Source organism: Aethalodelphis obliquidens, unplaced genomic scaffold, assembly GCF_003676395.1.
Source record: "Aethalodelphis obliquidens isolate GAN/ISIS:26980383/991018 unplaced genomic scaffold, ASM367639v1 scaffold5, whole genome shotgun sequence".
Classification (NCBI taxonomy): domain Eukaryota; kingdom Metazoa; phylum Chordata; class Mammalia; order Artiodactyla; family Delphinidae; genus Aethalodelphis; species Aethalodelphis obliquidens.
Window position 1 is genome coordinate 75,589,613 of NW_020837949.1, and position 24,418 is coordinate 75,614,030.

General features: G+C 38.4%; 1 protein-coding gene across 1 annotated transcript in view; it reads left to right on the forward strand.

Annotated features, from left to right (window-relative positions):
* ABCB1 (ATP binding cassette subfamily B member 1) overlaps positions 1–24,418 on the forward strand; it is a 105,380-nt gene that overhangs the window by 33,905 nt on the left and 47,057 nt on the right. Inside the window, exons 8-9 of the mRNA XM_027102795.1 lie at positions 9,293–9,417; positions 23,676–23,847. Coding sequence (XP_026958596.1) covers positions 9,293–9,417; positions 23,676–23,847 — 297 coding nt within the window. The remainder of the gene's footprint in view (positions 1–9,292; positions 9,418–23,675; positions 23,848–24,418) is intronic.

Genomic DNA, 24,418 nt, shown 5'->3' on the forward strand with positions numbered 1-24,418 from the left:
GCTCCGGACGCACAGGCTCAGCGGCCATGGCTCATGGGCCCAGCTGCTCCACGGCATGTGGGATCTTCCTGGACCGGGGCACGAACCCGTGTCCCCTGCATCGGCAGGCGGACTCTCAACCACTGCGCCACCAGGGAAGCCCAGATCCCACTTTTTAGGTTAAAAAATCCCAGGGAATTTCAGAGAATAAAATAACATATTTTAATTTCCCCCAGAATTAGCAGATGTTATGCCTTTTGCAGTATTTAACTGTGATATTTTCTATATATGAAGAAGGAGGTTGTAGAATATTACAGAATATTTTTCCCCTCACTCTATCATATTATCTTTTCTTCTTCCTCAAAGGCATGAAATACATATTTTTCTGAAGTATAGATATTATCTCATTTTATGGAGGAAGAAATTGAAGTTCTGAGAACTCTGTTATTTGTTGCTGAGACTAACACAGTGTTTAAGTGGTGTTCTTGGTGGCTAAATTGTATCTCTGCATTAATCTGTTGAAATATTTGGCAAAAGCTTTTGTGTTAATTGATTTTCTTGTTTACTAGGATATTAAGCAAGTCAGATGGCAGATGCTTCATATCAGTATTTGTTGAAAAACTGTTTTAAAATATATTCACGCTCTAGTTAAGTTACGGGAAAAAGCAGTAAGTTAATCTCTTAATAAGTAATTGTGCATTGCTTCAGATACTATTTCTTTCATAAATGGAGCCCTAGACTTATTGCTGGAGACCTAAGTTCACTCTGCCATAAGCTTTTGGTATGGTTTCAAACAAATTTCTTAAATTATCTGGTTGTCAAACATATTAAAAAAGAAATGTGGCCCAGTTTAGGAAGCTCCTGTGAGCCTGAGGCTCTCTTATCTAACCCAGAGGCACCAGTGCAAGAATGTAGAACAGGAAGGGACTTCGTCCCAGCAAGCTTCCTACTCCAGGAAGCCTCTTTTGATCTCTGCATGCAACTCTCTAACCCCACCCAGAGACACTGGGTCAGCTAGAGGGCACAGGGAGGGGAAGCTACCATATCCTGCCCCTACAAGAGATACCTGGTGGTCTGACCTTAAGAAATCACTTCCACTCCCTCAGGTAGCAGAAGCAGGGGCCCCAGCAACTCTAGATAAACCATGCTGGCAAAAAATAATACCAGAAAGACTCTGAATGTAAAACTGCTACTGGAACCACAGCTCACAAAAGTAGGTCAAGAATTGCATGCTAAACCCAAACAGGGTAACTGCTTGCTAAAATAAAAGATTTATATAGGTCTCAGAGTCTCCTAACATAATAGAATGTCCAGGATATAATAAAAAATCACTTTTGTCATACCAAGAAAGAAAATCACAGCTTGAATGAGAATAAAACAGTTGACTGACCACTCTTGAGATAATTCATGTGTTAGAATTGTTTGGCATGGATTTTGGAGCAGTCATTATAAAAATGCTTCACTAATCAATTACAGATTCTCCTGAAACAAAAGAAAATAGAAAATAGCAGCAGTGAAAAAGAAGTTATGAAAAAAGGACAGAATGAAATTAGAGATCAGAAAGATACAGCAGCAGAAATAAAAGTCATGATGGATGGGCTTAATCTTGTTAAGTGGAGATGACAGGAGAGAATCAGTATACCTGGAGGTAGAACAATAGAATTTACACACACCCCCACCCCCAAACAGGGAAAATGAAAAGAGCCTCAGGCACCTGTTGGACAATAACAAAAGATAGAATATTTGTTACCGTCAGAGTCCCAAAAGAAAGAAAAGTAAGGCTGATGGAGTATTGGAAGGAATAATTGCTGAAAATTTCCAAGATTTGTGAAAGACAAACCTTCAGGTCCGGGACTTCCCTGGTAGCGCAGTGATTAAGAATCTGCCTGCCAATGCAAGGGACACGGGTTCGATTCCTGGTCAGGGAAGATCCCATGTGCTGCGGAGCAACTAAGCTCATGTGCCACAACTACTGAGCCTGTGCTCTAGAGCCCGCGAGCCACCACTACTGAAGCCCGTGCACCTAGAGCCTGTGCTCCACAGCAAGAGAAGCCACTGCAATGAGTAGCCTGCGCACCGAAACGAAGAGTAGCCCCTGCTCGACACAACTAGAGAAAGCCCGTATGCAGCAATGAAGACCCAATGCAGCCAAAAAAAAAAAAAAAAAAAAAACCAAAAAACCCTTGAGATCCAAGAAGCTAAGCTAACCTCAAACAGGATGAACTCAAAGAAATCCATGATTAAACAAATTGTAATTAAATTACTGAAAACTAAAGACAAAGAAAAAAGTTAAAAACAGCTAAAGAGCAACAACACATTACCTACTAGGGAACACCAATTTGAATGACATTATATTTCTCATCTGAAACTACAAAAGACCAGAAGGAAGTAGCAAAATATTTCTCAAGTTCTTAAAGAAAAGAACTGTCAACTGAATACTTGGTAAAAGTATTTTTCAGGAATGGTGGGGAAATAAAAACATTCTCAGATCATGGAAATATAGAAGAACCTTCCATTAGCATACCTACTATTAAAGACTGGCTAAGTGAAGTTCTTCAAACAGAAGGGAAGTGATATAAGAAATATTGGCGCATCAGGAAGGGAAAAGGAACAATGGAAAGAGCAGAAATTTGGGCTTTTCTTTCTCCAGGAGATTTCTAAATCTTATTTGATGATTGAACCAAAAATTATAAGTGGTAAAATGTTGATTTTTATAAGTCACATATGAACATTATAACATCCAGAACAGCTATTACAAAACCTAAGCAAAAAGATATATTCAAAACCACTATAAATAAATCAAGATGGAATCCTAAAACTTGATCAAGTAACTCTCAGGTAGGCAAGAGAAGCAGAGGAATGAGAAACAGAGGAAATATATAGAAAACAGATAGTAAAATGGTAGACTTAACTGCTCACATATGAATTACCTTAACTGTAAATAGTTAAAATATACAAATCAAAAAAGAAATTGGCAGAGTTGATTTAAAAAACATGACCTACCGAGTATCTGCTGCTTACAAGAAACTTCAAATTCAACAACATAGGTAGAGGGAAGTAACAGGATGGAAAAAGATATACATGAAAACATTACTTTTTTTAGGGAATGGCTATATTAATATCTGATAATATAAACTTCAGAACAAAGAAAATTACTACAAAAAAAGGAGCATTACATAATGATAATAGGGATCATTCCACCAGGAAGACATAATGATCCGAAATATGTATGCACCAAATAACAAAGCCTCAAATTAAATGAAGTAAAAAGTGAGAACGTTGAAGGGAGAAATAGAAAAACCACAATTATTTTATTATCCTTGCTCAGCATTGATAGAATTACTAGACAAAAAATCAGACTGTAGAAGATCTGACCAACACAGTCAACCAATAGGATCTAATTGGTGTTCATAAAACATTGTACCCAACAACAGGATACACATTAAACATTCACCAATATAGATCATATCCTGGGCCATAAAACAAACCTCAACAAATTTAAAAGAATTGAAACCATCAAAGTGTTTTCTGTGACTACAGTGGTATCCCACTAGAAACAAATAACAACACTGAGAAAGTCTCTAAATATTTGGTAATTAAACAGTACATGTTAAAATAATCCATGGGTTGTAAAAGAAGTTTCAAAGAAAAAAAATATAACCGAATGAAAACAAAGCCATAAAATACCAAAATATTTGGGTGCAGCTAAAGAAGTGTTGAGAGAAATTTATAGCATTAAATATCTACATTAGAAACGAGCAAGGATCTAAAATCAATAATGTAAGTTCCTACCTCAAGAAACTAGAAAAAAGAAGAGCAAAATAAAACCAAAGCAAGCAGAATAAGGAAACAATAAAGGTAAGAGCAGAAATCAGTGAACTTGAAAATAGGAAAGTAATAGAGAAAATCAAGGAAACAGTTCGTTCTTCAAAACAAAATCAATAAAATTAGCAAGACTGACAAAAAGAAGACACAAATCACAATATCGAGATTGAAGTATGGAATATTACTACAAATCCCACAGACATTAAAAAGATAAAGGAAATATTACGAAAAACTTTATCCTCACAAATTTGAAAACTTAGAGATCAACTCCTTGATAACTACAAACTACCAAAATTCAACTAAGATGAAATAGACAATCTTCATAGCCCTATAATCATCAAAGAAATTTATTTTGTAACTTCAGAGCTCCTGAGAAAGAATTCTCCAGGCACGGATGATTTTACTGGAAAAATTTACCAGACATTTAAAGAAGAACTAACACCAATTTTATACAGTCTCCCCCAGAAGAAAGAAGACTTTTACTTCTTTCCCCGAAAAGCAGGAATGCTTCCCAGCTCATTTATGAAACCAGTATTAAGCTGATACCAAAACCAGACTAAGTCAATACAAAAACAAAAAAAGAAAGAAAGAAAATGGCAGATCAGTATCTTTCATGGACTAAGAATAAAAATTCTTCAATAACATATTAGCAAACTAGATTTGGCAGTGTATAGAAAGAATAATTTACTATGAGCAGGTGGAATTTGTTTCAGCTATGCAAGGCTGCTTCAACATTTGAAAATCAATCCATGTTATCTACCATATCAATAAGCTAAAGAAGAAAACCTGTGTGATCATATCAGTTGACAGAGAAAAAACATTTGACAGTATCTAACACACATTGATGATGAAAAAAAACCTCTCAGGAAGTGAAGAAAAGAAAGATATTGCCTCAGCTTGATGAAGATCATCTGTGAAAACTCTACAGTTAATATCATGCTTAATGGTGAAAGATTGAATGTTTTCCCCTTAAGACTGGAAATAAGGAGGATAAGGAAGACCATGCTCACCACTGTTTCAATAAAGTACTAGAGCAAGACAAGAACTAGAACAAGACAAGAAAAAGAAATAAAAGGCATATAGATGAGAAAGGAAGAAATAAAACTATAGATAATGTAATCTTCTAAGTTGAAAATCTCAAGGAATCTACAATTTCCTAGGACTAACAACTGAGTTTGGAAAGGTCAAAGGATACCAGATCAGTTGCATTTCTGCATACTAACAATGAACATGCATAAACCAATATTTAAATGTTAAATTAAAATTAATACCATTTAGTCATTCCAAGTAAAATGAAATGCTTACGTGTACATTTCACAAAACATATATAGGATCTGTATGCTGAAAATTATTAAATGTGATGAAAGAAATCAAGGCTAAATAAATGGAGAGACATAGTGTGTTCATGGATTAGAAGACTGAACACAGTAAAATGTTGACTTCTTTTTTCAAACTGATCTGTAGGTTTAAGGCATTTCCTATAAAAAATTTCAGAAAGGTTTTTCTGTGGACATAGGTAAGCAAGTTTATTTTAAAATTTATATGGAAAGATACAGGCTCTAGAATAGCTAAAACAATTTTGACAAAGAAGAATAAAGTGAGAGGAATATGTCTACCTGATACTAAAACTTACTATATAGCTATAGTATATTGGTGGAGGGATAGACACACAGATCAATGAAACAATAGAGAACCCAGAAATATACTTACACAAATATGCCCAGCTGATGTTTGATGAAGGTGTGAGAGCAATTCAATGGCAGAAGAATGGTCTTTTCAGCAAATAGTGCTGGAACAATTGGACATCCAGAGGTTAAAGAAAAAAGACCAAAACTTCATCCAAAACTTCACACTCTACACAAAAATTAACTAAAAATGGATTGTGGATTTATATGTAAAATGTAAAGCTATAAAACTTTTAGAAAGAAAATAGGAGAAAATCTTTGGGATCTAGGCCTAGGCAAAGAGTTCTTAGATTTGATTACTAAAAGCTTGATCCTTAAAAAGAAATTATAGGGCTTCCCTGGTGGCGCAGTGGTTGAGAGTCTGCCTGCCGATGCAGGGGACGCAGGTTCGTGCCCCGGTCTGGGAACATCCCACGTGCCGCGGAGCGGCTGCTCCCGTGAGCCATGGCCGCTGAGCCTGTGCGTCCGGAGCCTGTGCTCCGCAACGGGAGAGGCCGCAACAGTGAGAGGCCTGCGTACTGCAAAAAAAAAAGAAAAAGAAATTATAAATTAGACTTTGTCAAAATTCATAACTTTTGCTCTCTGAAAGCCATGTAAAGGGGATGAAAAGACAAGCTACACATTGGGAAAAAAATAATATGAAAATCATATATCTGACAAAGGACTAGTGTCGACTATAATGTAAATATAAAGAATGCTCAAAATTCGATAGTTAAAAAAAAACCCAAATAAACCAATTAGAGAATGGGCAAAGGACATGAACAGACATTCATCAGAGAGGATATACACGTGGCAGTTAAGCACATGAAAGATTGTTTAGCATCATTAGCCATCAGTGAAAAGCAAATTAAACTGCAGTGAGATATCATTATACATCTACCAAAATGGCTAAACTAAAAAATAGTGAAACACCAAATGCTGCTGAGATGCAGCGAAACAGGATCACTCATAGATTGTTGGTGGGAATGAAAAATGGTACAGCAACCTGAAAAATAGTTTGCAGTTTCTTATAAAACTAAACATGCAGTTACCATACAATCCAGCAAATTGTACTGGGCATTTATCTAAGAGAAAAGAAAATCGTGTTCATGTAAAAATCTATTGTCAAATGTTCATAGCAGCTTTATTAGTAATAGCCCCAAACTGAAACAACCCCAGATATTCTTCAATAGGTTAATGGTTAAACAACTGTGGTGCATCCATACTGTGGGTACTGTCCAGTGATAAAAAGGAAAGAAGTATCAATATACACACACCAACCTGGATGAGTCTCCAGAGATTTGTACTTGGTGAAAAAAGCCAATCCCAAAAGGTCAAATACTTTATGACTCCATTTATATAATATTCTTGAAATGATGAAATTGTAGATAGAGCAAATGAGCGGTTTTCAGGGCTTAGGGATGGTGGGGAGGGGAGAAATGAGGAGTAGGGAAGGAAGTGGCTGTGACTACGAAAAGTAGCACTGAGGGATCCTTGTGATGGAATTGTTCTGTATCATGACTGTAGTCATACGAATCTACATAGGTGATAACATTGCTTGGAACTAAACACACACATACACACACACACACACACACGAGTGCATGTAAAACTAGTAAATCTGAATAGCGTTGATGGATTGATGTTAAATGTTAAATTTCTGGCTGTGATATTGTTCTGAAGTTTGGAAGGTGTTATTTCGGGAACACTAGATGAAGGGGATATGGGCTCTGACTGTATTGTTTCTTATGACTGCTTTTATGTCTACAATTATCTCAAAATAACAAGTTTAAAAAAAATAAAGCATGTATAAATTATCTCAAACAAAATAAAACAAAAACCTACACTGAGAATTGGAAAAAAGGGACAAAGATGAACGTCCACACATCCTTGGTGGTCAGAACTATTGCTTCTGACTATATTAGTTTGAACAATATAAAGTGGCCGATATTAGATTTTACCTTACAGGAATAACAATTTCATGTGTCTCGCACTAATACAATTAGGCCTTGTTAAGAAATTAACAGCCTTTGGAATAAGGGATGAGTTAGTGATATTTTATATAGTTTCTGTGGGTCATTGTGAAGTATCACCATTCTATTATTTTATATTAGAGGAACAGCAAGTTGGCTTTCCATATCCCTCAGAATATTTTGGAGGTTATTTTCTTTCAGCAGGCATGATATCTTAAACAACAAAGAACAAAACAAAACACTTAATGAAGATTCTACCATAGTCTTGCCTGATCATATGCTTATAGTTATGGAAGGTTGTAGAGAAGCCAGGTATATTGAATCAATTGGAATGGTACTTGATACTTTAACAATAAATTAAAATAGCATGCTTTGCAGCTCCTAATTCAAAAATATTTCTAGTAATCTTCCTGTTGTCAGCTGCTTCTGGTGTGGTTGATAGTTGTGGGGTGAGGTTTCAAAAGGAGCAGAGAAAAATAGCCAAAGCGTATTGTATGCCCCTCTTGCATTATGCAGACCTGTTTGTTCAGGAATGACAATGACCTCCCTGACTCAGCCCCAGCGCTGTGAGTGATTCTGGCAAGTGTGCTGGGACAGCCCTAGGCAGGTCACTTTGAGAGGTCAGGGAGGTCTAGTGCATCAGTGGGTTGTTGTTTTGGGTACCAAAGAAGAAGGTACATACAGCACAACATCTGCACATGGAATCTAGTTAATAAATGTTCATTTGCCTTCACCCACCCATTCCTGCATCTATCATAGCTCCTTTTACTTTCACACACAGCAAGGGAAGAGATCCACTATTAAAATCAAAATAATTTTGAGCTTTTTATGACATGAAGAAATAGACTGTTACTATGTACACATACGAGTCCACAAATGCTGTAAATTATTAATTGAAAGAGTGTAATACTGTTTACTCAGAATTTTATTTGAATTGCTTGTGTGTAATATTTAGTTAGGTGGTTGACTAGTCAGGTATTCCAGGTTAAAATATTAACCTTAGTCCTTTGCCCATGCCAGTTGATCCAGTTTTTATCACAGGGCCCTCTGGGATCCCAGAGGGGTCCACATGTCAGTGGCTGGTATTAGAGAGATTTACTCCAGTGGCTGTTAATTCATGCTTTGAAGCCTTGAATCCTTGACCTCTTCATCCCTCCATTTCCTCATGTATAGAGTGGGGAAAATAATACCTACTTCACTGCGCAAATGAGAAGAATCAATGAGATCCTGTGTATACAAAGGACCCAGTACTGTTCCTTCCACAGAACAGGTGCTCAGGGACCAAACAGAAGGATCGAAGCGCATCCATAAAACAGAGACCTCCCTGGTGGATTAATGTATTGCTCAGAAACATCAGCAAAGAGAGCTCTGCTTCCCCGGCATGTGAAACCTTCTTAAAGTCCTGTCGCTACTCAGTACTTGGTCCCCTGCGTTCTTCTGGCCTCCTACCTTGATACTTCTGAGCTAGAGTACAATTAGCAATTGCTGTGTTGAGTACACACCCTGTTTCCTTGATGTAATGCCCCTTTTGCTATATTGGTTTATGTTAATAGTATACACCTCCTTCTGAGATTTAAAGTCCCAGATTTATTTATTTATATGAGGATCCATGGGGTCTAGTGAGAAAATAAAAATTTTAATTTAATTTGTTTTATACCATCTCAGTCCAAAAAGAATTTGAAGTGGCTTATAGTATGTACACTAAAAAGTAGGACATGATGACCAAGATGAGTAAAAGATTTATATACAGTAACATACAAGGAACATTTGTGTATATATTTATTTTTTCTTTACAAAAGATACAATTAACTTGTTAAATTTTAAATTATCTGCAATTGTGTTTTTAAACAGATACTATCTTCATTTACTGATAAAGAACTCTTGGCATATGCAAAAGCTGGAGCAGTAGCTGAAGAGGTGTTAGCAGCAATTAGAACTGTGATTGCATTTGGAGGACAAAAGAAAGAACTTGAAAGGTGTGAGTCTCTTTTTTTTAAGTTGGTAGAGATGTTAAATTCTGTCATCTTATATGCCCTTCCGGTTGACGGTGATGACTGTAAGAGTACTCTCTGATATATATGTTTCCTTAAGTAGCTTCATGGATATGTTACAGCATAGTTAATATTCTGGAAAAATTGTAATTCTAATTGTATTCTTCTTATATCTGCTTATTCAAAGCATTTTCTAGAGTCTTCTAGGTCATTAGTGACATAAAATAATTCCTTAAGGCTGAAACATAGTAGTTCTTGATTCTCTAAGAATGAATGAGTATTTTGTGTTAGATCTATGGGGTCATTAAGTCAGAATAATGGTTACCTCTGGGGGAGATGAGTTGGTGATAAGAGAGGGACACAGGGCCGGGGGCATCTGTGGGTCTGATGGTTTGCTCAGTTGTGCACAGTGACCTCAATTGTGCTTACGTGGGTGTTCACTGTATATTCTTTAAACTGTACATATGTGTTTGGAGTACACTTTGTTCATATGATATATTTCATACCCACAAAGATATCCTCTGAGAATAATTTGTGATGGCTATGTACCTACCATAGTTCAAAGGAAAGTAATATCTGTGTTCTATCTCAAATTTTGCTAAGGTTTTTGCTTTTGCCTTAAAATATGTCTGACTAATAAAATGTGAAGTCTTGCTTAATTACCTGGCAAACATCCAATCAAATGAAGCCCCTCTTCTCTTGGTGGTGGAGGCGACAGGTACAAACAACCACAAATGAACAAAATATCGAACATACCAGTTGGGGTAGATAACTATTTGGGGAAATAAAATACTCTATGAGAGTCATAGGGGGGTGTTTACTATTTAGTGAGATTATTCAGCAAAGTCCTTTCTGAATAGTTAATGTTTGAATAGACACAGAATGAAGTTTTTTTTTTGTTTTTTTTTAATAAATTTATTTATTTGATTTTTATTTAGTTTTGGCTGCTTTGGGTGTTTGTTGCTTCGCACAGGCTTTCTTTAGTTGCAACGAGCAGGGGCTACTCTTCCTTGCAGTCCACGGGCTTTTCACTGCGGTGGCTTCTCTTGTTGTGGAGCATGGGCTGTAGGCTCATGGGCTTCAGTAGTTGTAGCTCGCGAGCTCTAGAGCGCAGGCTCAGTAGTTGTGTCGCACGGGCTTAGTGGTTCCGCGGCATGTGGGATCTTCCTGGACCAGGTCTCAAACCCATGTGCCCTGCATTGGCAGGTGGATTCTTAACCACTGCACCACCAGGTAAGCCCCAAAATGAGGTTTTAAACTTGGGATTTGTTTCCAGTTTTCCTTAGTGGAAAGGTGGACCAGAAAAAGAGTGCATCCACCAGCACAGGGAGACAAACAAGGCCTATCTGCTTCTGCCTAGTTTTTGAGCTGGAGGAAAGCATCTCTCCATAGAAATCAAAGTCTCAGGCCTCACCTTCAGGCGCTGCTAGAGTCTGAATTCATAATACTCTGTGGACTAGGGAGCTATCTCCTCCTAAAACTGAGGATTTCGCATTAAAAATGAATCCAAGTCCAGTGCTATCACTAGGGTGTTTGGTAGAAGGAATTTTTAAATTGCTGAAAATTAATGAACCAAACAGCCAGATTAAGGACTTAGAAAAAGAACAACAGAGAAAAGGAAGTACAAGAAGGAAATAATAAAGATAAGAGCATAAAAATAATTTAATAGAAAAAAAGATAAAACAGCAGAGTTGACAAAAATCCATAAGCTAATTCTTTGAAAACACAGTTAAACAATGAAGTAGTATTTTGCAAGTTTTAAAAAATTAATTAATTTTATTTTTGGCTGTGTTGGGTCTTCATTGCTGCACGCGGGCTTTCTCTAGTTGCAGTGAGTGGAGGCTACCCTTCTTCATTGTGGTGCAAGGACTTCTCATTGCAGTGGCTTCTCTTGTGGAACACAGGCTCTAAGCACGAGGGCTGCAGTAGTTGTGGCACGCAGGCTCAGCAGTTGTGGCTCGTGGGCTTTAGAATGCAGGCTCAGTAGTTGTGGCACGCGGGCTTAGTTGCTCTGCAGCATGTGGGATCTTCCCGGACCAGGGCTTCAACCGTGCCCTCTGCATTGGCAGGCAGATTCTTAACCACTGTGCCACCAGGGAAGCCCTTTGCGAGTTTAATGAGGAATAAAATAAAAATGAATAAGGAAAGAATAGCTACAGATTTTTAAAAATGTATTTTAAAAATTAGTTTTATACCAATAAATTGTAAAATCCTGATGAAATAGACAATATCCCAGAAAAATGTAGGTTAAAATTCTCTTAAGAAGAAAACTTGAGTAGAACTATAATCATTAAAGTAATCGAATCCAGTTTAAAATCTCCATCCCTTGCCTTTACGTATACATACACACCAAGTAGAAACCACCAGGTCCAGATAATTTTACAGGCAAGATTTTAACAAAACTTCAAGCAAGAGATAACCCCATCTTACACAGATTGTTTCCGAGAATGAAAAATATATATAGAAAGTTGTTAGTTCATTTTAGGAGGCTAGTATAACTTTGACACCATACCAGACAGCAGGTATATGAGAAAGGAAAATTGTAATATAGTTTCACCTAAAACATAGATGCAGAAAATCTAGATAAATTATTAGCTAAATGAATCAATGTGAAAAATATCAGATTTAAAAAAAATTCTGAACCTGGTGGCTTGATCCTATAAATGCAAAGATGATTTAACCTTAGGAAATCTATTAATTAACCACACTAGCAGATTGAAAGAAACATTTTGTTTTGATGGATGAGGAAAAAGCATTAATTGCATATGATTCTGGACAAAAATTTTCTTAATCTGATAAACCAGATACCCACAGGAAACTTTGTATTAAATGGTAAAATGTTAAAAGTATTTCTTTAAAATAATGAATGAAACAAGTATGTCTGCTAGAATCGTTTCTATTCAGTGTTGTACTGGTATTACATAATACAATGAAGGAAAAAATAAGAGTAAGAATAATAAATAAAAATAAAGTGAAAAGCTCTAAGGGCTGGAAAACAAAAAGCAAAACTGTCATTATGTACAGATGATATGATTGTCTACACAGGAATTCCAGTAACAGTATAGTAAGGTCTGCAGACCAACAGTGTATGTTAAGGTCTCCGGGTACCTGATGACAATTCAGGAAAAAAAATGGCATTCCTGTGAACAATTAGAGAATATGTAGTATTTCATCAATTCTGAGATGCACATTTTTCTCTCACAATTCATCATCTCTGAAATTCAGATAAATCCTACAGTCAGAGCCATCTTACAGTTGCTATGGGACTGGATTGAGAACTCAAGTTCTGTGGGAAGGATTTGTGTTTGCTTCTGCCGTTCACTGGGGGCACTATTAACCTGAAACCACTTTTGGGTCCCAGCTGTATATGGAGTGCCCTATTAAACTCCTTTTTTTTTTCATTTACTTCTCAATGTGTGAGATTTCTTTTTAAACATCTTTATAGGAGTATAATTGCTTTACAATGTTGTGTTAGTTTCTGCTGTATAACAGAGTGAATCTGCTATATGCATATGTATATCTCCATATCACCTCTCTCTTGCATCTCCCTCCCACCCTCCTTATCCCACCCCTCCAGGTGGTCGCAAAGCACTGAGCTGATCTCCCTGTGTTGTGTAGCTGCTTCCCACTAGCTAGCTATTTTACATTTGGTAGTGCATATCTGTCAGTGCTACTCTTTATGTTGTCCCAGCTTACCCTTCCCCCTCCCCATGTCCTCAAGTCCATTCTCTATGTCTACGTCTTTATTCCGGTCCTGCCCCTAGGTTCATCAGAACCAATTTTTTTTCTTTAGATTCCATATATATGTGTTAGCCTGCAGTATTTGTTTTTCTCTTTCTGACTTACTTCACTCTGTATGACACACTCTAGGTCCATCCACCTCACTACAAATGACTCAATTTCGATTCTTTTTATGGCTGAGTAATATTCCGTTGTATATATGTGCCACATCTTCTTTATCCATTCATCTGTCGATGGACACTTAGGTTGCTTCCATGTCCTGGCTATTGTAAATAGTGCTGCAATGAACATTGTGGTACATGACTCTTTTTGAATTATGGTTTTCTTATGGTATATGCCCAGTAGTAGGATTGCTGGGTCCTATGGTAGTTCTCTTTTTAGTTTTTTAAGGAACCTCCATACTGTTCTCCATAGTGACTGTATCAATTTACATGCCCACCAACAGTGCAAGAGGGTTCCCTTTTCTCCACACCCTCTCCAGCATTTATTGTTTGTAGATCTTTTTGACGATGGCCATTCTGACCGGTGTGAGGTGATACCTCATTGTAGTTTTCATTTGCATTTCTCTAATGATTAATGATGTTGAGCATCCTTTCATGTGTTTGTTTGCTATCTGTATATCTTCTGTGGAGAGATATCTATTTAGTTCTTCTGCCCATTTTTGGATTGGGTTTGTTTTTTTGATATTGAGCTGCATGAGCTGCTTGTGTATTTTGGAGATTAATCCTTTGTCTGTTGCTTCGTTTGCAAATATTTTTTCCCATTCTGAGGGTTGTCTTTTCGTCTTGTTTATAGTTTCCTTTGCTGTACAACAGCTTTTAAGTTTCATTAGGTCCCATTTGTTTATTTTTGTTTTTATTTCCATTTCTCTAGGAGGTGGGTCAAAAAGGATCTTGCTGTGATTTATGTCATAGAGGGTCCTGCCTATGTTTTCCTCTAAGAGTTTGATAGTGTCTGACCTTACACTTAGGTCTTTAATCCATTTTGAGTTTATTTTTGTGTATGGTGTTAGGGAGTGTTCTAATTTCATTCTTTTACATGTAGCTGTCCAGTTTTCCCAGCACCACTCATTGAAGAAGCTGTCTTTTCTCCATTGTATATTCTTGCCTCCTTTATCAAAGATAAGTTGACCATATGTGCATGGGTTTATGTCTGGGATTTCTATCCTGTTCCATTGATCTATATTTCTGTTTTTGTGCCAGTACCAGACTGTCTTGATTACTGTAGCTTTGTAGTATAGTCTGAAATCAGGGAGCCTGATTCCTCCACCTCTGTTTTTCTTTCTCAAATTGTTTTGGCTATTTGGTCTTTTGTGTTTCCATACACGTTGTGCAATTTTTTGTTCTAGTTCTGTGAAAAATGCCAGTGGTAGTTTGATAGGGATTGCATTGAATCTGTAGATTGCTTTGGGTAGTATAGTCATTTTCACAATGTTGATTCTTCCAATCCAAGAACATAGTATATCTCTCCATCTATCTGTATCATCTTTAATTTCTTTCATCAGTGTCTTACAGTTTTCTGCATACAGGTCTTTTGTCTCCTTAGGTAGGTTTATTCCTAGGTATTTTTTTCTTTTTGTTGCAATGGCAAATGGGAGTGTTTCCTTAATTTTTCTTTCAGATTTTTCATCATTAGTGTATAGGAATGCCAGAGATTTCTGTGCATTAATTTTGTATCCTGCTACTTTACCAAATTCATTGATTAGCTCTAGTAGTTTTCTGGTAACATCTTTAGGATTCTCTATGTATAGGATCATGTCATCTGCAAACAGTGACAGTTTTACTTCTTCTTTTCCAATTTGTATTCCTTTTATTTCTTTTTCTTCTCTGATTGCCGTGGCTAGGACTTCCAAAACAATGTTGAGTAATAGTGGTGAGAGTGGGCAACCTTGTCTTGTTCCTGATCTTAGAGGAAATGGTTTCAGTTTTTCACCATTGAGAATGATGTTGGCTGTGCATTTTTCGTATATGGCTTTTATTATGTTGAGGTAAGTTCCCTCTATGCCTACTTTCTGGAGGGTTTTTATCATAAATGGGTGTTGAATTTTGTCAAAAGCTTTCTCTGCATCTATTGAGATGATCATATGGTTTTTATCCTTCAATTTGTTAATATGGTGTATCACATTGATTGATTTGCATATATTGAAGAATCCTTGCGTTCCTGGGATAAACCCCACTTGATCATGGTGTATGATCCTTTTAGTGTGCTGTTGGATTCTGTTTGCTAGTATTTTGTTGAGGATTTTTGCATCTGTGTTCAGCAGTGATATTGGCCTGTAGTTTTCTTTCTTTGTGACATCTTTGTCTGTTTTTGGTATCAGGGTGATGGTGGTCTCGTAGAATGAGTTTGGGAGTGTTTCTCCATCTGCTATGTTTTGGAAGAGTTTGAGAAAGATAGGTGTTAGTGCTTCTCTAAATGTTTGATAGAGTTCACTGTGAAGCCATTTGGTCTTGGGCTTTTGTTTGTTGGAAGATTTTTAATCACTGTTTTAATTTCAGTGCTTGTGATCGGTCTGCTTGTATTTTCTATTTCTTCCTGGTTCAGTCTTGGAAGGTTGTGCTTTGCTAAGAATTTGTCCATTTCTTCCAGGTTGCCCATTTTATTGGCATATAATTGCTTGTAGTAATCTCTCAGGATCCTTTGATTTGTGCAGTGTCAGTTGTTACTTCTCCTTTTTCATTTCTAATTCTATAGACTTGAGTCTTCTCCCTTTTTTCTTGATGAGTCTGGCTAATGGTTTATCAATTTTGTTTATTTTCTCAAAGAACCAGTTTTTAGTTTTATTGAACTTTGCTATTGTTTCATTCATTTCTATTACATTTATTTCTGCTCTGATCTTTATGATTTCTTTCCTTCTGCTAACTTTGGGTTTTTTTGTTCTTCTTTCTCTAATTGATTTAGGTGTAAGGTCAGGTTGTTTATTTGAGATTTTTCTTGTTCCTTGAGGTAGGATTGTGTTGCTATAAACTTCCCTCTTATAACTGCTTTTGCTGCATCTCATGGATTTTGGGTTGTTGTGTTTTCATTGTCATTTGTTTCTAGGTATTTTTTAATTTCCTCTTTCATTTCTTCAGTGATCTCTTGGTTATTTAGTAGAGTATTGTTTAGCCTCATGTGTTTGTATTTTTTTGTTTTACAGTTTTTTTTCCTGTAATTGATATCTAGTCTCATAGCGTTGTGGTCGGAAAAGATACTTGATACGATTTCAATTTTCTTAATTTACCTAGGCTTGATTTGTGATCCAAGATATGGTGTATCCTGGAGAATGCTCCATGAGCACTGAAAGGAAGTGTGTTCTGTTGTTTTTGGATGGAATGTCCTGTAAATATCAATTAAGTCCATCTTGTTTAATGTATCAATTAAAGTTTGTGTTTCCTTATATATTTTCATTTTGGATGATCTGTCCATGGGTGAAAGTGGGGTGTTAAAGTCCCCCACTATGATTGTGTTACTGTCGATTTCCCCTTTTATGGCTGTTAGCATTTGCCTATGTATTGAGGTGCTCCTATGTTGGGTGCATAAATATTTACAATTGTTATATCTTCTTCTTGGATTGACCCCTTGATCATTATGTAGTGTCCTTCTTTGTCTCTTGTGGTAGTCTTTATTTTAAAGTCCACTTTGTCTGATATGAGAATTGCTACTACAGTTTTCTTTTGATTTCCATTCGCATGGAATATCTTTTTCCATCCCCTCACATTCAGTCTGTATGTGTCCCTAGGTTTGAAGTGGGTCTCTTGTAGACAGCTTATATATGGGTCTTGTTTTTGTATCCATTCAGCCAGTCTATGTGTTTTTTGGTTGGAACATTAATCTATTTACATTTAAGGTAGTTGTCAATATGTATGTTTCTATTACCATTTTCTTAATGTTATTGTTATTGTAGGTCTTTTCCTTCTCTTGTGTTTCCTGCCTAGAGAAGTTCCTATAGCATTTGCTGTAAGGCTGGTTTGGTGGTGCTGAATTCTCTTAGCTTTTGCTTGTCTGTAAAGGTTTTAATTCCTTTGTCGAATCTGAATGATATCCTTGCTGGTGTAGTAATCTTCGTTGTAGGTTTTTCCCTTTCATCACTTTAAATATGTCCTGCCAGTCCCTTCTGGCTTGCAGAGTTTCTGCTGAAAGATCAGCTGTTAACCTTATGGGGATTCCCTTGTATGTTATTTGTTGCTTTTCTCTTGCTGCTTTTAATATTTTTTCTTTGTAGTTAATTTTTGATAGTTTGATTAATACGGGTCTCGGCATGTTTCAATTTGGGTTTATCCTGTATGGGACTCTGCACTTCCTGGACTTGACTATTTCCTTTCCCATGTTAGGGAAGTTTTTGACTATAATTTCTTCAAATAGTTTCTCAGACCTTTTCTGTTTCTCTTCTTCTTCTGGGACCCTGATAACTCGAATGTTGGTACATTTAATGTTGTCCCACAGGTCTCTGAGACTGTCCTCATCTTTTAATTCTTTTTTTCTTTATTCTGCTCCCTGCCAGTTATTTCCACCATTTTATCTTCCAGCTCACTTATATATTCTTCTGCCTCAGTTATTCTGTTATTGATTACCTGTAGAGTATTTTTAATTTCAGTAATTGTGTTGTTTATCACTGTTTGTTTGCTCTTTAGTTCTTCTAGATCCTTGTTAAATGTTTCTTGTATTTTCTCCATTCTGTTTTCAAGAGTTTGGATCATCTTTACTATCATAACTCTGAATTCTTTTTCAGGTAGGTTGCCTATTTTGTCTTCATTTATTTGGTCTTGTAGGTTTTTACCTTGCTCCTTCGTCTGTAACATTTTTTTGTTGTTTAATTATTATTATTTTTTTTTGATGGGTGGTGCTGTAATTCTGTCTTACTGGGTGTTTGGCCTGGGTCATCCAGCACTGGAGTTTGCAGGTAGTTGGATAGAGCTGGGTCTTGGTGCTGAGTTGAGGACCTCTGGGAGGCCTCACTCTAATTGATATTCCTTGGGTTCTGAGGTTCCCTGTTGTCCAGCGCTTTAGAGTCGGAGCTCCCATCGCAGGAGCTCGGGCCTGATCTGCCTGAGAACCAAGATTCTGCAAGCTCACGGCACAGTAAGGAAAAAAAAAAAAAAAAAAAAAAGCCTTGACTAGGGGGGGGGGGTTTGGGGGGGGGAGAATTTAGGGGGGGGGGGGGTTTGGGGGGGGGCGGGACCTAGACGGGTTGGGGGATGACGTTTGAGCATTTGATAGGGCCTAGGTGGGGCTGTGTTCAAGCTTGGGGCGGGGCGTCTGCCTAGGACCTGGTGGAATGGGAGAGGCATCACCCAAGGAGGGCTTCTGGAGTGTGGCGTTCCGGAGTTTGGAGGTAAGGCCCTGGTGAGGGTGTGTGGGTGGGGTTTAGGCCGAGCTTGTGGGAGGGCGTCTCCGAGTGTAGAGGTAGGGCCCTGGGTGGGGGTGTAGGGGCGGGGCTTGGGCTCTGCGTGGCAGGAGGGAGGCTCCGAGGGCAGAGGATTAGGCCCAGGAGCTCAACAGGCTTCCTCGTTCCTAAGTGGTCAGGCAAAGAGCTGGCCCCGTTTACGTTACTTCGTGGCCCTCCCCCACTGTCTCGCCCCGGATCTCCCCCATTGCTGCTGGACCCCTAATGGTGGGTGGGGTCCTGCTGGGTGTAGGAATTCCTCCCTTCCCCTAGCCGCCCCTCAGGGGTGCTGGTCCCAGAGATCTGGCCTTTATTTTTGCTCCCCCTTTCCTCCTTCCCACTCCCTCAGGACCTGCGCAGCTGGAGGGGGCCTCGGTGGGCAGAGGATCAGGCCTCAGATCTCAGCAGGTTCCTGGGGGTCCAAGTGGCAGGGGAAACCTGGCCACGCTCCCTTTTGATCCTCTGCCCTCCCAGTGGTCCCCCAATTTCCCCCTTTGGGCGTTGGATCCGTTCCCCTCCCCCAGCTGCCCCTCAGGGGTGCTGGTTCTGTCCTGCCTCCAGTTCTCCTCCCCCCTCCCCCCACTCCCCACATCCTACCCGGTCGCAGGGGGTTCCTCCCATCCCCTTAGGTGTCCATGGTTCCCCAGGGGTGCCTGTTAGGTGCCCTTTTTGTAAGGAGACGCGAATTCTGCATCCTTTTAGTACGCTTTCTTGACTCCACCTCCCATACTCCCTTTTAATGCTACATAAAATAACAAAATTATAATACTTTTTATTTTTATTTTTTTGGCTGCATTGGGTCTTCATTGCTTTGCACTGGCTTTCTCTAGTTGTGGCGAGCGAGGGTTACTCTTTGTTGCAGTGCACGGGCTTCTCATTATGATAGCTTCTCATTGGGGAGCATGGGCTCTAGCCACGCACGCTTCAGTAGTTGCAGAACGTGGACTCAATAGTTGTAGCATGTGGGCTCTAGGGCATGCAGGCTTCAGTAGTTGTGGCTCCCAGGATTCAGTAGTTGTGTCTCTTTGGCCTAGTTGCTCCACAGCATATGGGATCTTCCCGGACCAGGGATCAAACCCACGTCCCCTGCATTGGCAGGTGGATTCTTAACTACTGTGCCAGCAGGGAAGTCCCTATAATACTTTTTAAATTAATGGCATCCAAAATTTGAAGAACATAAGTTGAGAAGATATTATTATTAGCGATGAAAAACAATAATGATGTATGTGATGTAACCTGGGTAAGGAGGGAAAGGACATAATAGGAGTCAAGTCCAATATTCAGAACTTAGATAAATCTGATCATTTTAGTTCACTGAAATTTTAAAAGAATTGAGGTTTTTTAAATGGAGTGCTTTAAGAAATTAGGTACAAATTTTTTTGTTGTTTTAGAGAAGATTTTGATTAACTTTTTATTATAAGAATAAGCAAATGGGCTTACACAGGTATATTCAAAGATTCATTTCAGGTGTAGAATCATTTCTTCAGAAGATATTAGTTACTGGAATGTATCTTTGAAAGATCGTTCTCCTCTAGAGAACTGGAAGTTAGTTAGTTTTTTTTGTTTTTTTTTTGCCGTACGTGGGCCTCTCATTGTTGTGGCCTCTCCCGTTGCGGAGCACAGGCTCCGGACGTGCAGGCTCAGCAGCCATGGCTTACGGGCCCAGCTGCTCCGTGGCATGTGGGATCGTCCCCGACCGGGGCACAAACCCGTGTCCCCTGCATCGGCAGGCGGACTATCAACCACTGCGCCACCAGGGAAGCCCTGGAAGTTAGTTTTGCCTGAAGATCAAGAGTAGGCTCAGGACTGCCACCTGATGGCCTAAGGTTCTTTCCATCTTGGCCATTTCTTGAAAGTTCAATTCATTCAGCAAATTTATCCAGCATCTAACACACCCCATGCACTATGCTAGGCTCTGGGGATATTTGCCTTCGTGTTATCCCCAGTCAAAACAGTAAGGTGAAGAAAAGGGAAGGAAGGGAGGCAGGAAAGTAGTAAGGAAGATAAGAAAGAAATCATCAAAGACATGAATTAAATCATGAATTTTTAAAATGTGCTATGAAGCAATCAAAGAGTGTGCCCATGAGGGTAAGGAGGGCAAATTTACTTGAACGATGATAAGGAAGGTATGATGGATGTTTGAGGTGGTTTCATGGAGGCTGGGATTTGAGGGATGAGGAAAATCCTGCTCTAGTAGGGGTAGGGATAGAGGAGTCTTCCAGATTTCCTGAGGTGGCAAAGACTTTGGTATATTCTAGAAAATATCCTAAGGCTTGTGTGCCTGGAGTTCAGTTGAGTGAGAGGAGATTGAGATGAAGAAAGGCTGTTGAGGGTGGGTGGGGGCCGGAACAAGGGGACTTGCAGACCCTGGTGAGGGGTTAGGATCTAACTCTAAGGGCACAGGGAAGCGGTTGAGGGTTTTAAACAAGGGAGTGACAATCTACATTACGTTTTAAAACCATTTCTCTGCCTGTAATTGGTCTGGTGAATGTATGAGAGCTGTCAAAGATTTGCTTGGAAGACTGTTGAAGTAGTCCAGGAGAAGGGTGATAAGTTCCTAGATTGAGGATTTAATTTGGAAGTAGAATTGTTAAAATTATCCTTAGACCAAATATAATTCTTCAGTTTTCTTTCTAGTTCTTGCTCTTCCCTTCTCTGCTTCCACATAGACAAGTAATTAAGGTTTTAGTCTGATTTTCTCTTGAAATTAGCAGGTATAGTAGGATCTCGCAAAGTCTCTCAGAATTTAGAGTGAATTTAATTCAGTAGTATACAATAGTTTTATTCTCCTTCATTTAATTATATTTTTCTCTCGTGTGTGTCTTGCATATATTGACCTGTTAGTATTGATTTCTCTTTGCTTAGCAAAAATTGTTCCTTGCTCTCGTAAGGGGCTATTTGTGTCACTGATATATATTTTCATATTATTTAAGAATATTTTTTTCTAAATGTCATTGTTTTATTATGTAACTTTGCCCCTTTTAGGAAATCCTACATTATCATTTTCATACTAAAGCTCATAATAAATTAATGATTTTAATATCTGGTGTTATATGCGTATCAAAGCCTATGTAAAAGTAGTATTGTTTGTTTTTCCTGCTTCCTTACCCTCTTCTTTTCTTCCTTTATCTTTTCTGGCATCTAAATGATTTTCTTCCTTGTTTCTTCTGCCTGTGCAAAAGTTTCCTCTGGCTACTTGGGACACAGCATATCAGTGAAATGATTTCTACATTAGTCTTGGTAAGCAAGAACCGAAATAAAGGAAATAACAGGGTTTGACATTAAAGTTACTTAAATGTCATCATGTATAATTTATGCCTAGTAATACTTTCACATCAAATCACCTCATAAAGTGGGAGGGATATATATCAACCATTGAAATACATTTCTCAAAAATAATTTGTTGGTCAAAGATTATAACTGGCAAGTTTGGGATTTACGTTTTTGGAGGGAGAAACTCTAATAATATATTACCATTTTATCACCATGAAGTTCTGTTTAAATTTGCTCTTTAGGCAGTAGTCATGTAATTTTCATTTGGCCATGCCTTTGGTTAACTGGTTATTGGTGAAGTAGTTTTTAAAAGGCATGAAGGCAAGAAAGAATGCATGCTCATATCTGAGCAAGGCTTGACTTCTGCTTCTACATTCTAACGAATGGGACAGATGCTCCAAAAAAATAAATATAATACCGCATAATATTTACATAGTCATGTGTTTATGGATCAAAGACCTCAAAATATATACTCTGTATGGAAATAAATTCTTCCATGTCAACAATTGTGAGCTCCTCTTCCTGCAAGGAGTTGTGATTGAGAGGATAAGGACAGATTTAAAGCTCAATTATAATCTGTCCTATTTCTCTAATAATTTTACCATGATTCTGTATTTGCAAAGATCCTTCTTTTTCTTTAAATTAGGGCCCCATTTGCTTATCTCCACATCTCTCTTCTTAAGGAAAGCAGTCTGCCATGTTCCTTTCAAATGAAGGTAAAGTTACAGAGGCCATCTCCTTTACTTACCTTGAATATCAGAAATTAACCAGTTTCCCAGGGTGTAAAACGTACTTGAATTGCCGTTTGGGAGTAAGTGTTAAGTGATTAGAAAGAGAGAGAAATATCTGTCAGTGGACTCTGACATTGCTTTGGTTTTTGTTTGCTTCCTTGCTTTTGCCCTCTTTTGTGTATTTCCCTGTATATGCTGTAAGAATTATTAACCGGTGTTCTCCAAGTTTGGCTAATGTAGTGCAGATTTTTGTGCTGTGAACAGATTACAGGGTTATAGTACTGAGATCTTGATTTGCTCCGTCCTTGAGGCAGCCAGAAGGCCTTGGGTGGCCCATGCCACCAGGGAGAGCCCCTCCCTCCAGCAGTGAGTAACCATGACAGGACCAACGTCGGAAGCATTGACAGAGGGGATGGGTAGTAGGCAACGTATAGAAAGGCTGAGGAAGGGGCCACTGATACATAGTGATGGACTATTATATACTTTAAGCCAAATAATTTTTTCAGGTCACTGATTTTTAAAATAAACATCTGTGGAAGTAAGATAAACTAGACAGTTTATTTACACGTAAAAAGTCTTGAATGGCAATTCAGAGCTCTTAAAATGCTCTCACACATGTATTTTCTCATTTGGTTCTTCCAGCAGGCCCGGGGGAAGCAGGGCGGGGAGCAGACTTGATATTCAGAGGTTTAAAGGACTCACCTATATTGAGCACTTTCTAGCATTTTATCTTCATTTTATTAGTACATTTTAAACACATGCAGATTTTCAAGGGAAAACGCAGGTGTTTTCATAGCTTCTGTTTTGTCTTATGTATGAAACGATGCAAGTTCTGGAAGTTCGCTAAGTATTACTTCATTTATTTCACTATTGCCAAAGTCAGAGAAGGTGCTTTTTAGAACATCCCTCGACAAATTACTTAATTTCCATAAGGCCTCAGTTTCGTCTTCTACAAGAAGGGATTAACATAATACTAGCATCATGGGATCAGTGTGTGGACAACAGGAGAAAATACATGTGAAACGCCTCCCCCAGGCCGTGGCACATCCTGTGTATTCAATAACCATCATGCTGTATTGACCCGTTTCATAAGATTGATAGGTATGTGTGCTAATTTTTGTTACTTCTCCCAGGTACAACAAAAATTTGGAAGAAGCTAAAAGAATTGGAATAAAGAAAGCTATTACAGCCAACATCTCTATGGGTGCAGCTTTCCTGTTGATCTATGCATCATATGCTCTGGCATTCTGGTATGGGACCTCCTTAGTCCTGTCAGAAGATTATTCTATTGGACAAGTACTCACTGTAAGTGATGTTATATTAAGAGATGACTCACTATTAACATGCAGTGAAATTTCGTAGTGTTGGTTTGAGTGTTGGAGCATATATTTTCGAAGAATTATTAAATAATGCAAAGAATAGCGAGCAAGAGACTGGGATTTGATATCAGGCCGTCTTGGTTCAAATTCCGGCTCTGCCACTTAGTAGCTGTTTGATTCGCTTCAGCCACCTAGACTTTTCAAGACTCTCTTACCTCTTCCGCAAAATGGAAATGACAGGAATAAGATGCCATAATTTTTAGCGTTGTTGTAAAGGACTAACCGAGAACATGAGTAGAGAATCACTTAGCAAAATTCCTTCTATGTGGGCTTCCCTGGTGGTGCAGTGGTTGAGAGCCCGCCTGCCGATGCAGGGGACACAGGTTCGTGCCCCGGTCCGGGAAGATCCCACATGCCACGGAGCGGCTAGGCCCGTGAGCCATGGCCACTGAGCCTGTGCGTCCAGAGCCTGTGCTCCGCAACGGGAGAGGCCACAGCAGTGAGAGGCCCGCGTACAGCAAAAAAAAAAAAAAAAAAAAAAAAAAAAAAAAAAAAAT